At 50.5% G+C, this 14,883-nt stretch overlaps 2 protein-coding genes across 2 annotated transcripts; both read right to left on the bottom strand.

Moving 5' to 3' along the window:
- Positions 1-2,359: 2,359 nt before the first annotated feature.
- Positions 2,360-3,343, bottom strand: LOC138434557 (olfactory receptor 13C4-like). The gene has a single exon (XM_069579376.1). The coding sequence runs from the start codon at positions 3,341-3,343 to the stop codon at positions 2,360-2,362; it is 984 nt and encodes a 327-aa protein (XP_069435477.1).
- A 10,134-nt stretch (positions 3,344-13,477) lies between these two features.
- LOC138434556 (olfactory receptor 2S2-like) lies at positions 13,478-14,461 on the bottom strand. Its single transcript, XM_069579375.1, has one exon. The coding sequence runs from the start codon at positions 14,459-14,461 to the stop codon at positions 13,478-13,480; it is 984 nt and encodes a 327-aa protein (XP_069435476.1).
- Positions 14,462-14,883: the final 422 nt, after the last annotated feature.

Genomic DNA, 14,883 nt, shown 5'->3' with positions numbered 1-14,883 from the left:
GTATAGTGCCTAGCCTGGTGTGTGATAAGTGTCTAATATATGTTAGCTAAAGATCCAGAGGTGTTTGGACATGAGAGGCAACAGCAAGGGGGAGACAGAGGGGCAGGAAAGACTGATACTCATGGGGAACTGTGTCTGGAAGGTGTCTGTGGGTGGAGTGGGGTGGAGATGAGCAGTCAGTGATGAGTTTGGGCAGGTAGATGGGATCTGGCCTTTATCCTAGGAGAGATGGGTAATGGTGTCATTGGAGGGGTTTAATCAGATGAGTAGCATGATCAGATTGGTGTGGTTTTCTGTTTTCTTTTTTCAGACAGGTTTTTTTTTTTTTTTAGTAGTGCAGAGGATGGATTTTAGAGAGTTTGGCACAACTGTTGTACACTCAGAGAAAGAAGGTGATGGTGGCGTTAGAGGAAGGAGAGGACTGACCTGGGAGCAGCTGTGAGGTGGACGCTCTGGGCCATGGTGATGGATCAGATGTGTGGGGCAGTGAGGGTGAGAGGACGCCTCTGATAACTGCCTGGTTTATGTCTGGGTGACTTGGGGTGTTGGTGCTGTTCCCTGAGAGGGTAACACACATTTGGGGGCAGAGGGATGAGTTCAGCTGTGGGTAGTTTAAATGTGAGGTGTCTTTAGGGAGGGGAAGGGCCAGCAGGAAGACCTTGCCGGACAGAGCAGTTGAACCAGGTCTGGAATCCTGGTCTCCTGGCTCCCCAAATGGGGGTTGTTTGCTGTATCCTGACTTGTTTTGGTGACTTCCTGGAAGGCAGGGCCATGACCACAAGATACTGCTGCTCCCCACTCGTGTCTGTCCACACGTTCAGACTAAGCCCCTGAGTGCCTGGAGCAGCACAGGATCCAGTCCCCAGGTGTGACATGTGACGGCTTCTGAGTGACAGTTCAGTTCAGTAACCCTCTGTTGGGAAAGCTCTGTGTGAGCTGAGACAGCTCCCCACAGAGTCCTGCCCTTGAGGCCCCCATGATATGTTGTGAAATATGGATGCAAAGGAGACAGGGATAGATACCAAGGGAAAGGTTCCAACAAAGTGCTGTGGGACGCAAAGAAGAGAACCCCTTTAAAAGGCCAGGAAAGGCTATGTCAGAAAGATGGTGTCTAAGCTGCTTGAAAAAAGTCCCAGGTCTCCCCAGAGAACAGCACGAGCAACAAACCAGGATGTGACACAGTATGGACACTAGTGAGGGGTCGACTGTGTGCAGAGGTGAATGGGGTGTCGGGCTGACAGGGTGCAGAGCCGGGTTTTCCAGTTCTGAGGACTCAGTTGAAGAATCTGGGCTTCCTGCTCCAATAATGGGGGGCAAACATAGGTTCTTGAGTGGTGAATCAGCCAGGATCTAGCCAAAGTAGCAGGACCAGTGTGAGCGATGTAAGGCTTTGTTGTGGAGAACAGTGCTGTCATTTGTGGGAGCTGCAGGAGAATCAGTGCCACGCTCGGCCTCTGTGCTTGGTGTCGGGTCTGAAGCTGCTCTCGGGTGGCGTGAAGGGGAAGGTGAGGACAGACTAGCGCCCAGGAGGACACGCTGGAACCCGTGTCTGGCCCTCACTGTCTTGGACTCAGGGACACTGGTGACCCGCAGGAGGAGCCGGCACTCTCTGCATTGGAGCTCCCGTCGCTCAGGCCTCAGAGCAGCTGCAGGTGGCCTGGCAGGAGCCAGAGGGGCTGCACTGGCAGCAAGTGAGGGCTCCACCACCTCAGCGCAGCCTTGCCTCTGCCTTCCCATCTCTTCCAGAGTCTCTCGTGCTCAACCCGAACCCAGAACCTGAGAGCAAAGAAAGCTCTGTGAGGCCTGGATCTGACCTGGTTAGAATGCCCCAATCCAGAGTCTCCACATGCCTGCTTACCAGCACTCTCTGGGATGATTAACTTGACAGCAGCCAGTGAGGGACAACTGGTCGGAAATGGAAGCTCTAGAAATCTCTAGTAGCTCCTGGGTGAACTGTAGGGTTTGGGGTCCTCACCAGCCCCTTCAGAAATTCCATAGTCTTTCCTCTCCTTCCAGATATATGGGGTAGGTGGGCATCCCCTTCCCTTGTGATCCTCCCTGGCCTGTGCCTTGCATTGGCCTATGCAGTGGAAGTTGAAGTAACACCTCACTTCTGAGTGGAAGCTTTAAGAATCCTCCCAGGCCTTGTCATTTTTCCCTTCCTTTTTGCCATTTTGACCAGTAATGTGGTAGCTACTTTATCATCCTAAGGCCCAAAGGATGAAGAAGATGAGTTAGATCCCCTAACCAACCTCTGAGGACCTGCAGCGTAAGCAAGAAGAAAAACCTTTGTGGTTTTAAGCCACTGAAATTTTGAAGTCGTGACCACAGTGTAACTAGCCTGTCCCGCGTGACGGACTTAGAGAACAACAGGAAAGCGGGCCATCTTCCTGGAGAGGAGATCTCCACTCAGCAGAGCTATGGCAGCAGCTTTCACCTCTGCATTCCTCAGACTGTAGATGATGGGGTTCAGCGAGGGGGTCACGACCCCATAGAACAATGCAAGAAGCTTGTCCAAGTAGAGGTCCTCGGCCTTGGGCTTGAAGTACATGAAGGAGATGGTCCCATAGAAAATCACCACCACTGTGAGGTGGGCAGAGCAGGTAGAGAAGGCTTTGTGCCGGCTGGCAGCGGAGGGCACCCTCAGGATGGCAGTGAGGATGAACACGTAGGACAGGAAGATGAGCAGCAGTGGGACCAGCGTCAGGACAGCTGAAGCCACCATTATTAGCAGTGCATTGAGAGAGATGTCCCCACAGGCTAGTTTTAGCACCGCCAAGATCTCACAGAAGAAGTGGTTGATGATATTGTGGCCACAGAAGGGGAGGCTCCAGGTGAGAATGGATTGGAGAAGGGAGTTGGCAAAGGCTGCCCCCCAGCTCAGTGCTGCCATCCACACGCATGTCTGCCGGTTCATGAGCTCTGAATAGCGAAGCGGCTGGCAGATGGCCACGTACCGGTCACACGCCATCATGGCCAAGAGCACGCACTCCGTGGAGCCCAGCGCCAGGGTCAGGTACATCTGCAGGGCACAGCCAGGGAAGGAGATGGTGCTTTGAGTTTCCAGGAAGTTGACCAGCATGAGAGGCACGAAGGAGGATGTGCCACAGATGTCCATGAGGGCGAGGTTGCTGAGGAAGAAGTACATGGGGGTGTGCAGGCGGGGGTCCAGCACGTTCAGCCCAATGAGAAGGGCGTTCCCCAGCACATTCACAGAGTAGATGCCCAGGCAGAGCACAAATAGCACCATCTCTAGGTTGTGGTGGTCATGTAGCCCCAGCAGAACAAACTCTGTCACGAGCGTCTGGTTTGCCCCATTAGTCTCACTCTCCATCCATCTCATTCTCCCTCTTTTCCCATCTGCACCACGAAGATGTTGAATTAAGCACCAGTGGGCCTGGGAGCCAAGCAACGTGGATGTGTTGCCTGCGGTGAGTCAGCCCTGCCTCTGGAGCTCAGTTTCACCATCAGTACAATGAGAGAGTGGACTTCAGGTCTGCAAGCCAGCCCCCTCAGTTCTGTAGTTCTGGTGTAACTTACAGGAGATGGGGTCCATTCTAATCACCTAGGCTCTTCTCTTTTCCCCAGGAGGGCTCTGTGGAGACAATAGAACGGGATTCTTGGCTGTTAAGAGGAAGCACGTTTACTAGGTTATGCCTTCATGTGACTGAATGATGCCCATAGGATTTCAGATTCATTCACTCACTGCAGATTTGTTGAGTGCCTGCCTTGCGCTGGGTGTTGTTTAGATGTTGGGCTATAGCAGTAAGAAAAATACGTGGACAAAAAGATGCCACAATTGTGACAAGTGCTGCTCCTCTTTCTCAAGTGGGATGAACTTGGGAAGGCAGATGGGTGATGAGTGATGGTCACCTCATTCCTTTGGGCATAAAGGTTGAACATTTCTACTGCATAGGATGTACAAGCCTTATTCTTGTATCCCTCCTTAAGATCAGAGACCATGCATTGATTTTTAAAATAATATACAACAATATACATATGCCAATAGAGCCACAGGTCACAACATTTAACCGTGGTCCTAAAAGCCAAGTTGGTCTCCTCTTGGCCTCCATATAGCTTTTTAGCATAAATGATATTGACAATAATATTACACAGAAGGGAAGGGCAGGTTCTAATCTGGCAGAGGTGTCCTGGGTCACTAACCAGCTCTATAAAGGGAGGGTGGGAAGAGACCACAGTCTTTGCCCAGGAGCCTCCATGGCTCTTCTGAGCTGGTCTCAGCCCCCTGGGAAATGCCAGTGTCAGGAGAGAGCCAAGTGTCAAGTGTTAGATGGAAAGCTGTCTTGTGGCCCCTGTGATCCCTGGTCTGAGGGACAAACAGGAGCTGATGGTAAACTTTAACTTGTCAGAAGATCAGATCACCCCTCCCTCAGTCCCTTCACAGCTACACTGCCTGTGAGGCCAGTGTCCCGTAAGCAGTAGAGTCCTACTGTTCTTGGTGCTGGATCTTTCCCCCTCGTGCGTGCTGTCATTCAGTTGTGTCCGACTCCTTGTGACCCCGTGGACTGTAGCCCACCAAGCTCCTCTGTCCATGGGATTTTCCAGGCAAGAATGCTGGAGCAGGTTGCCATTTCCTACTCTAGCTCCCCTTCATTCCTCTTGCTCAGTTGCATCTATCATTGTAGGGGCCGATGGGCTCACCCTCTTCTGAAGAAACCATGTCTTCCCAGAGCTACATCTTTGCCCAAGAAGTTCCCTTCTGCAGGCAGGTACCCATCTCTTACCCAGTGGAGGTGCTGCTTCTCCTCTTCAGAGCGTGGTTCATCTCTCCTCTGCCTCATGAGCCCTGCCGAGTTAGCTCTCCCTTCTTCCTCCCACAGCCCTTGGCCACCGTCCTTATTCCTGTGCTGCACACCTGTCCCCTCTGCCACACTTGGAGCAGACTCTGTCACCTTCCTTCTAGCATCTCACACAGTGAGTGCTGCCAAGGGCAGTCCCTCAACAGATAGTCCACACATGATTCAAAAACCCAGCATTGCATAACAGGTTCCGCACTAACCAGATGTGTGATGTTGACCAAGTCACTTGGGCTTTGAGATTCAGTTTCCTTTAGAAAAATGGGGATTCTGTGTAGTCCAGATGAGACTCACAGAGGAAAGGTCTGATGAGTCTCCGAGCAATGCTGCAGATCAGAGACTACACCTTCAACCAGGGGCACATGCTGGATCCGTCTCCCCGCCTTCCAGACAAGACCTCCAGCCATCTGTCATGACCCCCTTCTCCCCAGAGCCTGTGCTGTTTCTTCCTCTCCAGCGTAAATCGAGATCATTGTTAAGGGAGTTTATGAAACATACAAGGGTAGTTGATTAATCTGGGTCAGTCATTAACCATAGATCTAATCCATGTAAACATTTTAAGGTAGGGATTCTCTTGCTGAAGTTTGGCCAAAAGGTAAGTAACTGCCTGAGTGTGATGGCTTATTCATTCACTCATTCAGGAAATTATTATTGAGTACCTACTATGTGCTGGGTGCTGGGAACACAGCAGAGGCAGATGTGCCTTCTGCCCTCCGAAGTTTACAGTCCTCAGTGTTTACAGTCATCCCGTTGTCTCTTGGTGACCTTGGTCATATCCCTCTCTCTGGGCTTTAGAAACTTCTAGATTTTCTTTGAACCTGGCATATAAAGACAAAATAAAACTTGAGGTCAGGAAAGCAGAAGTTAAAAGGAAGTATCTCTCCTAGGTCATGACTTCATGTGCCTGGATTAAGCCTGCAGCTTAATTTAAGATTTCATTATAAGAACTTGGTGTTTATTGAGTGTGTTGCTACAGAAAGAACTGCTGCTACTGCTAAGTTGCTTCAGTCGTGTCCGACTCTGTGCGACCCCATAGACGGCAGCCCACAGGCTCCTCCATCCCTGGGATTCTCCAGGCAAGAACACTGGAGTGGGTTGCCATTTCCTTCTCCAATGCATGAAAGTGAAAAGTGAAAGTGAAGTCACTCAGTCATGTCCAACTCTTAGCGACCCCATGGACTGCAGCCCATCAGGCTCCTCCGTTCATGGGATTTTCCAGGCAAGAGTACTGGAGTGGGTTGTCATTGCCTTCTCTGACAGAACTGGCAACCTCCAATTGTGACCCTGGATACAGGTGTGGGGAGAGTTTTCAGGCAGATCAAAGGCGGAATACCACCTGACTCTGCTTTTCTCTTCCCCACCCTTGTCTCCATCAGAGAGACCAGGTGGGAATGGCATGGACAACAGAGGGCTTTGTCATCAGGCTCTGGCCTGTGCCTGCCCTCACCTCTTACACACCCCATTGTGCTGGCCTGCTCCAGCCACAGCAGACCACTCCCTGCTGGTGGACGAACCCCACAGACTCCTGCCCCTCCCTTTTCTCCTGCTTTCCTCAGGCTGGAGCACCCTTTCTCTCCCACCCGTCTTCTGAGGCCCAGCTCATATACACCTCCTCCACGGTGCAGCCTTCTCAGGCATCTCCACAGCACTGACCACCCTGACACCGTGACGCTCACACAGCCGTTAGCACAGTTGGCTTGTTGTGTGTTTCGCTCCTGCGAGCCACTGTGAAATCACGTGAGCACTGTGAGCCACGGAAATCAAAGGGCTGTGTCCAGTTTACCCCCAACCTCTCCAGTGCCCCACACAGGAGCTGCCGTCCGAGATCCAGTACTTTGCTTCTGCTAAAATCCTGATCCCAGATTTCTTACCTTAAGATCACCCTCCTTTCCTTTTCCCCACATGCACACACAGGATGTGATTGCTGGGAGGACTAAAACAACAACCTTTCATGAGTGTAGGTTCCCGCAGCACTGTTGCCAGGATACACCCCATTTCAGAGCCCAGGATGCCCATGTGGAGGTCACAGGGTCACAGCCATGGGGGTGCCCTCTCCTGCATGCAAGAACTTCTCTCTGAAGAGCTAAATGAGAGCAGTGGGTTTCCTTGCAATTTAAGAGTCTTATCAGAACACATTCATTCAGAAATTAGGAACAGCCCATGAGTCAATGGGCTTATGACCCCAAAGAAATGAGACACTGTGTTTAGGAAATACCATGCTTCCAGGTTACTGACAGCTTGGACTACAACATGGGCTCAGTCTGGGAGAGCAGCTGTAGTTCATTTAGTCCATCAATTAAGATGAGCTGAGTTTTGTCTATATTAAAAACGGATAACCGACAAGGACATATTGCACAGTACATGGAACTCTACTCAATGTTATGTGACAGCCTGGATGACAGGAAGGGGTTGGGGGTGAGTGGCTACATGTGTACATATGGCTGAGTCACTTCCCTGTTCACCTGAAACTACCATAATATTGTTTATCGGCTATACCCCTATACAGAAGTTTAAGGTCTGAAAATAAAAAAAAGATTTTACAGAGGAGAAAAAAAAGATGAGCAGAGTTTTCCTGTGTAACACACAACCTCATGATTTTAGTGACTTACCAGGACAGAGGTTTAGTTCTCACCCTTTGTACCATTGCAGGTTTTCAGGGGGCTCTCTCCCCGGTTGTCATCCTCAGAGACCCTGGCTCCAACTTCTGGGGCATCACTGGTTCTCACGGCTGGGGAAGAACCCAGCAGAACATCTCACACCAGCAGATCACTGCGCTGACCCAGAAGCGAGATGCATCCCATCTGTCCACAGCCCACTGCCCTGTATAATCCTACTGCACACCCAGAGGAAGACCAGACACACTGCAGGGCGTTTGGGTACGATGGTGTTTTGCACTAGACTCAGGAAACTACTCTTACGTCTGTCTGCCAGGTCTTACACTCCATCAAATCCTGGACAATCAGGTTTACAGAGTGATAGGAGATTGCGTGTCTCTGAGAATCACTAATTCTCTCCCCAGTTTTACTCCTGAGAGGCAGGTGATGCCATGGAAGGAGCCCTGGCCTGGGAGTGAGGATCCAGGTTTGATTCTTGCCCTTGTTCCGTTTTTCCTGTTTGACCTTGGTTGAGTTTCTCCTTGTGTGAAATGGAGCCATTCAATATATATGATCTCTGGTACTCTGTACCATCTCCAAAACATTCCCTCATCTTTCTAGGAACTTCCAACCCAGGTAAATATCATGTCAGTTTCGTTGGCTGGTAAATCTAGTTTGAACAATTTAATACTAATTTTAAGCTTCAGACATGATTTTAAAAGGAAGGTGAGGGACACAAGAAGAGGCTCTTGTTACAATGTCCCAGAAGTGCCCATATCTGGATTTCTATGTCACTCCTCCTCACTGGCAGAGCCGGTGAATGTGGGCTTTGGAGTCAGACCACCAAGCCCAAGTCTGAGATCTGCCACTTGCTAACGGCTTTCTCAGCCTCAGCCTCCTTACCTATAGAAATAAGAGCAGCATTTCCTTATGGGATGATTTTGAGGATCCAGTGAAAGGTCTTAGCACAGAGCTTGGCACAGGGTGAATATTCAGTAAGTGGCGACTGATATTGTTAATATCATTATGTTCCCTTCTCCAAGCAGATATTCTGGTTTCTGTATGTTGAGAAAAGATTTCATGAGAATAGTCAACATGCTAGGTGGATTCTCCTTGCCTCCTACCTGTTGACCCAGTGACCTTGGTATCAGCTGGTGGCTGAGCAGATGACAGGTGTGGTGACCCAAGGCTTGGGAGGGCAGGATGAGGGAGTGCTGAGTTCATTACCAGCAGACACACTGTGCTGGGCTGGGCCAGGATCGAGGCCCCAAGCCCCTGAGGCCCAGCCTCCTGGTCCCCTGTCACGTAGACATCTCTCCTGCTCCCTGCCCTCAGGGACCTTGCAGTCCCTGCCCAATTTAAAGTTCAGATTCTGCAATGACACAAGTTTGCAGACTTGGCATGATGAGGCTTCAGAGACCCCAGGTTCCCTGTGCTGCCCCAGAAGGACTTGGCTGGGTGAGGTCGGCACAGAAGAGACCCTGGACAGGAATATGAAGACTGGGTCTCACTGCAGCCCTGCTCCTTGGACCTGAGGCTCAGGGGCTGTGACCCTGTGTCCTTCAGGTGGGAGTCCTGGACTATGAAATGGGGTGTCTCCTCGCAAGAGTGCTGTGGGAACCTGCACTCATGAAAGGTTGTTGTTATACTTTAGTTGCTAAGTTGTGTCTGACTCTTATGGGACCCATGGACTGTAGCCCACCAGGCTACTCTGTCCATGGGATTTCCTACACAGAAATACTGGATTGAGTTGCTGCTTCCTTCTCCAGGGGATCTTCCCAATGCAGGGATCGAATCTGTGTCTCCTGCACTGGCAGGCGGGTTCTTCACCACTGAACCAGCGGGGAAGGTTAAGGAAAGTGAATTGCTGTACGGGGTGAGGCCTGGAGACTTGTGACAGACGTGAAGTCAGGGGTTTAGCTGGTTGTGTGAGTTTCTGCAGGTCCCCTTTTCTGTTTCCCTTCCCATGCCATTCTCTTTCCTTCACAAGAAACAATGACAACTTGACACAGCTCAGGGACTAAAGAACAGCTTTAAATAACACAGCAGCAGTTGCAAATTTTCCCATTATACTATGATTTGTCTCTTGGAATATTTTTTAAAGGGCACAGATCAAAATAAAATATTGGAAAATTGTCACCACTTATTCTCCAGGTGCTCAGGACTGGGGCTGTCTTGCCACCCTGTGGATGCCCCAAACAAGCTCTCTCCAGTCCTCCCACCTCCTCCAACCTGCTTGTCTCATCTTGCCCATCTCTCAGAGTGTCTCTCACGGTGATGTAATATCCACCCAAATAACCCAGAAGTTCAAGCACCAAACCAAAAAGTCTCCTCCTTCCTCAGCCATATCTGCCATCAGCCCAATGTCCCCAGGAGGTCTCAGCTCCACGTTCTCTGCCTGACCACCCACCTGGGTCAGGCTCCATGGGTGCTTCCTCACTTCCTGCCCTTGGGCATGGGCCCTTCTCCTCTGTGCTCTATCTGGAGCTACGTGATCTTCCATTTCTCAAAAACAATACTATCTTTTAAGTTCAAAGTCATGTTCATTTTAGAAGTATTGAGCAATGTTGGAAAGAATAATTAAGAAAATGGTATTTATCTGTAATCGCATCTCCCAGAGGAAATAACTGTCAGCGAATATTTTGTCCTATTTTTCTAGGATTTTCTATATACATATGTATTCATATATCCTAAGAAAAATACCTTTAAAATTAGGATTATACTGAGTATAAAGTTACATGTACTACCTTTTTCTGTTAATCACAGCATGAGCATTTCAAATTATCAAATTTTCTTCAAAAAGTAAGATTTCTAATGGCTGTGTCACAGTCTATCATTGGGCTCCATCAGGATTTATTTAAACATTCCTCTATGGTTGCCCTTTAAGAGTTACCAATTTTTGTTACCACAAACAACTCTATGATTAACATCCATATATATGCTTTACATAAATCTTTGCACCTCTAGTAATTTTCTCAAAGTAATTCCTAGAAGTAAGGTGTTATGTCAAAAGGTATGAAATTTAAAATGTCTTGATTCATACCCATAATTTAAATAGCTGGGATTCAGGACACAGTTAGCTGAGCACAGAAAGCCCTGAAGAGGGAGACAGAACTGAGACAGACCCCACTTAGGAAGGAGGGATCAGAAGGGGCTTTCTGGAAGGGGGGTGGGGTGGAGGCATTGAGTGAGGATTGAATGAGTTATCATGATGCTATCATGATGCTGGGGGACTGGTCTCTATGGTCCCATGTCCATATTGCATTCCTCACCTGTGATTTCCATCACCCCAACTGATCCCCAGCCAGTAAAGCTCTCAGAACTCTAGCATAGTGCCCAGCCTGGTGTGTGATAAGTGTCTAATATATGTTACCTAATGATCCAGAGGTGTTTGGACGTAAGAGGCAATAGCAAGGGGGAGACAGAGGGGCAGGAAAGACTGATATTCGTGGGGAACTGTGTCTGGAAGGTGTCTGTGGGTAGAGTGGGGTGGAGATAAGCAGCCAGTGATGAGGCTGGGCAGGTAGATGGGATCTGGCTTTTATCCTAGGGGAGATGAGCAATGGTGACATTTGAGGGATTTAAGCAGATGAGTAGTAATATTGGATTGGTGTGGTTTTTTGTTTTCTTTTCTCAGACAGGTTTCTTTCTTTTCTTTTTTTTTTTAGTTAGTGTAGGGGATGGATTTTAGAGTCTGGCACAGCTGTTGCACGATCTGAGAGAGACAGGAGGTGACAGTGGCATCAGAGTAAGGAGAGGAGTGACCAGGAGCAGCTGTGAGGTGGCCGCTCTGGGCTGTGGTGACCTATTGGATGTGTGGGGTGGTGAGCGTGAGATATATATGCCTCTGATGACTGCCCGGTTTCTGGCTGGGTGACTTAGGGAGTGTTGCTGCTGTTCCCTGAGAGGGTGACAGAACTTTGGGAGCAGAGGGATGAGTTCAGCTGTGGGTAGTTTAAGTGTGAGGTGCCTTTGGGGTTCCTGAAGGGAAGGGCCAGCTGGAAGACCTTGCTGGGAGAGCAACTGAACCAGGTCTGGAACCCTGGTCTCCTGGCTCCCCACACGGTGGTTCTTTGCTGCCTCCTGACTTGTTTCGGTGACTTCCTGGAAAGCGGGAGATACTTCTGCTCCCCACTCGTGTCTGTCCACACGTTCAGACTAAGCCCCTGAGTGCCTGGAGCAGCACAGGATCCAATCCCCAGGTGTGACATGTGACGGCTTCTGAGTCACAGTTCAGTTCAGTTCAGTAACGCTCTATCAGGAAAGCTCATAGGACCTGAGGAAACAGGTCCCCACAGAGTCCTGCCCTTGAGATGCCCATGATATGTTGTGAAATATCATGGGTGCAAAGGAGACAGGGACAGATACCAAGGGAAAGGTTCCAACAAAGTGCTGTGGGACGCAAAAGAGAGAACCCCTTTAAAAGGCCAGGAAAGGCTATGTCAGAAAGATGGTGTCTAAGCTGCTTGAAAAAAGTCCCAGGTCTCCCCAGAGAACAGCACGAGCAACAAACCAGGATGCGACACAGTATGGACACTAGTGAGGGGTCGACTGTGTGCAGAGGTGAATGGGGTGTCGGGCTGACAGGGTGCAGAGCCGGTGAATCAGCCAGGATCTGGTCGAAGTAGCAGGACCAGTGTGAGCGATGTAAGGCTTTGTTGTGGAGAACAGCGCTGTCATTTGTGGGAGCTGTAGGAGAAGCCTGTGCCACGCTCAGCCTCTGTGCTTGGTGTCGGGTCTGAAGCTGCTCTTGGGTGGTGTGAAGGGGCAGGTGAGGACAGACCAGCGCCCAGGAGGACACGCTGGAACCCGTGTCTGTCCCTCACTGTCTTGGACTCAGGGACACTGGTGACCCGCAGGAGGAGCCGGCACTCTCTGCATTGGAGCTCCCTTCGTTCGGGCCTCAGAGCAGCTGCAGGTGGCCTGGCAGGAGCCAGAGGGGCTGCACAGACAGCAAGTGAGGGCTCCACCACCTCAGCATGGCCTTGCCTCCACCTTCTCATCCCTTCCAGATTCTCTCGTGCTCAACCTGAATGCAGAACCTGAGAGGAAAACTCTTGGAGGGCCGGTTGAAACCTAGCTGGATACTCCAGTCCAGAGTCACACAAGCCAGCTAACCAGTGCTCCCTGGGGTGATTAACCTGGAAGCAGCCAGTGAAGCAGAGCTGGCCAGAGAATGGAAGCTCTAGAAATCTCCAGTAGCTCCTGGGGTGACTGTAGGTTAGTGGCATTGTCACCAGCCTCTTCAGGAATTCCTCATTCCTCCCCCTCTTTCCAGATGTGGGGTAGGTGGGCATCCCCAACCCTTGGTGTCAGCGCTGGCCTGTACCTCACATTGGGCAATGAAGTGGAAGTGGAAGTAAGAGGCCATTTCTGAGTGGAAGCTGCAGGAATCCACACAGGCTCTGTCATCTTCTCTTCTTCTTTTGCCATTTCACCAGCAGTGTGCCATATGGCAGATACTTTGTCATCTGAGGCCCAAAGGATGAAAAAGATGAAGTAGATCCCCCATCCATCTCTGATGGACCTGGAGAGTGAGCAAGAAAATGAACCTTTGTATTTTTAAGCCTCTGCAGTTATGAAGTTACGCCACAGAATATCTAGTTCCCCAGGTGGCGCTAGTGGTAAAGAATCCCCCTGCCAATACAGGAGACATAGGAGACCCTGGTTTGATACCTGGGTCAGGAAGATCCTCTGGAGGAGGACACAGAAACCCACTTGAGTATTCCTGGCAGGAGAATGCCATGGACAAAGCCTGGCAGGCTAGAGTCCATAGGTTCCCAAAGATTTGGACAGGACTAAAGCGACTCCCCATGGACAGAGGAGCCTGGTGGGCTGCAGTACATGGGGTCGCTAAGAGTCGGGCACGACTGAGCGACTTCACTTTCACTTTCATGCATTGGAGAAGGAAATGGCAACCCACTCCAGTATTCTTGCCTGGAGAATCCCAGGGACGGAAGAGGCTAGTGGGGTGCCATCTATGGGGTCACACAGAGTCGGACACGACTGAAGCGACTTAGCAGCAGTAGCAAAGCGACTCAGCACACACACACCTGCCTGATGGACTTAGAGAACAACAGGAAAGTGGGCCATCTTCCTGGAGAGGAGATCTCCCCTCAGCAGAGCTATGGCGGCAGCTTTCACCTCTGCATTCCTTAGGCTGTAGATGATGGGGTTCAATGAGGGGGTCACGATCCCGTAGAACAATGCAATAAGCTTATCCAAGTTGAGTTCCTTGGCTTTGGGCTTGAAGTACATGAAGGAGAGAGTTCCATAGAAAATCACCACCACTGTGAGGTGGGCAGAGCAGGTAGAGAAGGCTTTGTGCCGGCCGGCAGCAGAGGGCACCCTCAGGATGGCAGTGAGGATGAACACATAGGACAGGAAGATGAGCAGCAGCGGGGCCAGAGTCAGGACAGCTGCAGACACCACTGTTAGCAGCGTGTTGAGAGAGATGTCCCCACAGGCTAGTTTTAGCACCGCCAAGATCTCACAGAAGAAGTGGTTGATGATATTGTGGCCACAGAAGGGGAGGCTCCAGGTGAGATTGGAATGGAGAAGGGAGTTGGCAAAGCCTGCTCCCCAGCTCAGCGCCGCCATCCACATGCTCGTGTGCCAGCTCATGAGCTCTGAGTAGCGAAGCGGCTGGCAGATGGCCATGTACCGGTCACACGCCATCATGGCCAAGAGCACGCACTCTGTGGAGCCCAGCGCCAGGGTCAGGTACATCTGCAGGGCACAGCCAGGGAAGGAGATGGTGCTTTGAGTTTCCAGGAAGTTGGCCAGCATGAGAGGCACGAAGGAGGATGTGCCACAGATGTCCATGAGGGCGAGGTTGCTGAGGAAGAAGTACATGGGGGTGTGCAGGCGGGAGTCCAGCACGTTCAGCCCGATGAGGAGGGCGTTCCCCAGCACATTCACAGAGTAGATGCCCAGGCAGAGCACAAACAGCACCATCTCTAGGTTGTGGTGGTCGTGTAGCCCCAGCAGGACAAACTCTGTCACGATCGTCTGGTTTGCCCCATTCATCTCAATCTCCATCCATCTCATTCTCCCTCTTTTCCCATCTGCACCACGAAGATGTTGGATGAAGCACCAGTGGGCCTGGGAGCCAAGCAACGTGGATGTGTTACCTGGGGTGAGTCAGCCCTGCCTCTGGAACTAGTTTCACCATCAGTACAATGAGAGTGGACTTCAGGTCTGCAAGCCAGCCCCCTCAGTTCTGTCGTTCTGGTGTAACTTTCATGAGATGGGGTCCATTCTAATCTCCTAAGCTCTTCTCTCTTCTCCCCAGGCTGACCTAGGGGAGACAAGAGAATAAATTCATGTTTCTCGAGCTCTTTTTGAATCTGCAGTGTTCTTGGCTTTTAAGAGGAAGCACGTTTTCTAGGTTAGGACTTCTCATGGCTAATGACTCTAGTAGGATTTCAGATTCATTCACTCACTGAGGATTTGTTGAGTGTCTACCTTGT

Source organism: Ovis canadensis, chromosome 2 (assembly GCF_042477335.2).
Source record: "Ovis canadensis isolate MfBH-ARS-UI-01 breed Bighorn chromosome 2, ARS-UI_OviCan_v2, whole genome shotgun sequence".
In the NCBI taxonomy this organism is placed as follows: Eukaryota; Metazoa; Chordata; class Mammalia; order Artiodactyla; family Bovidae; genus Ovis; species Ovis canadensis.
This window is presented reverse-complemented; position numbering and strand designations above follow the sequence as displayed.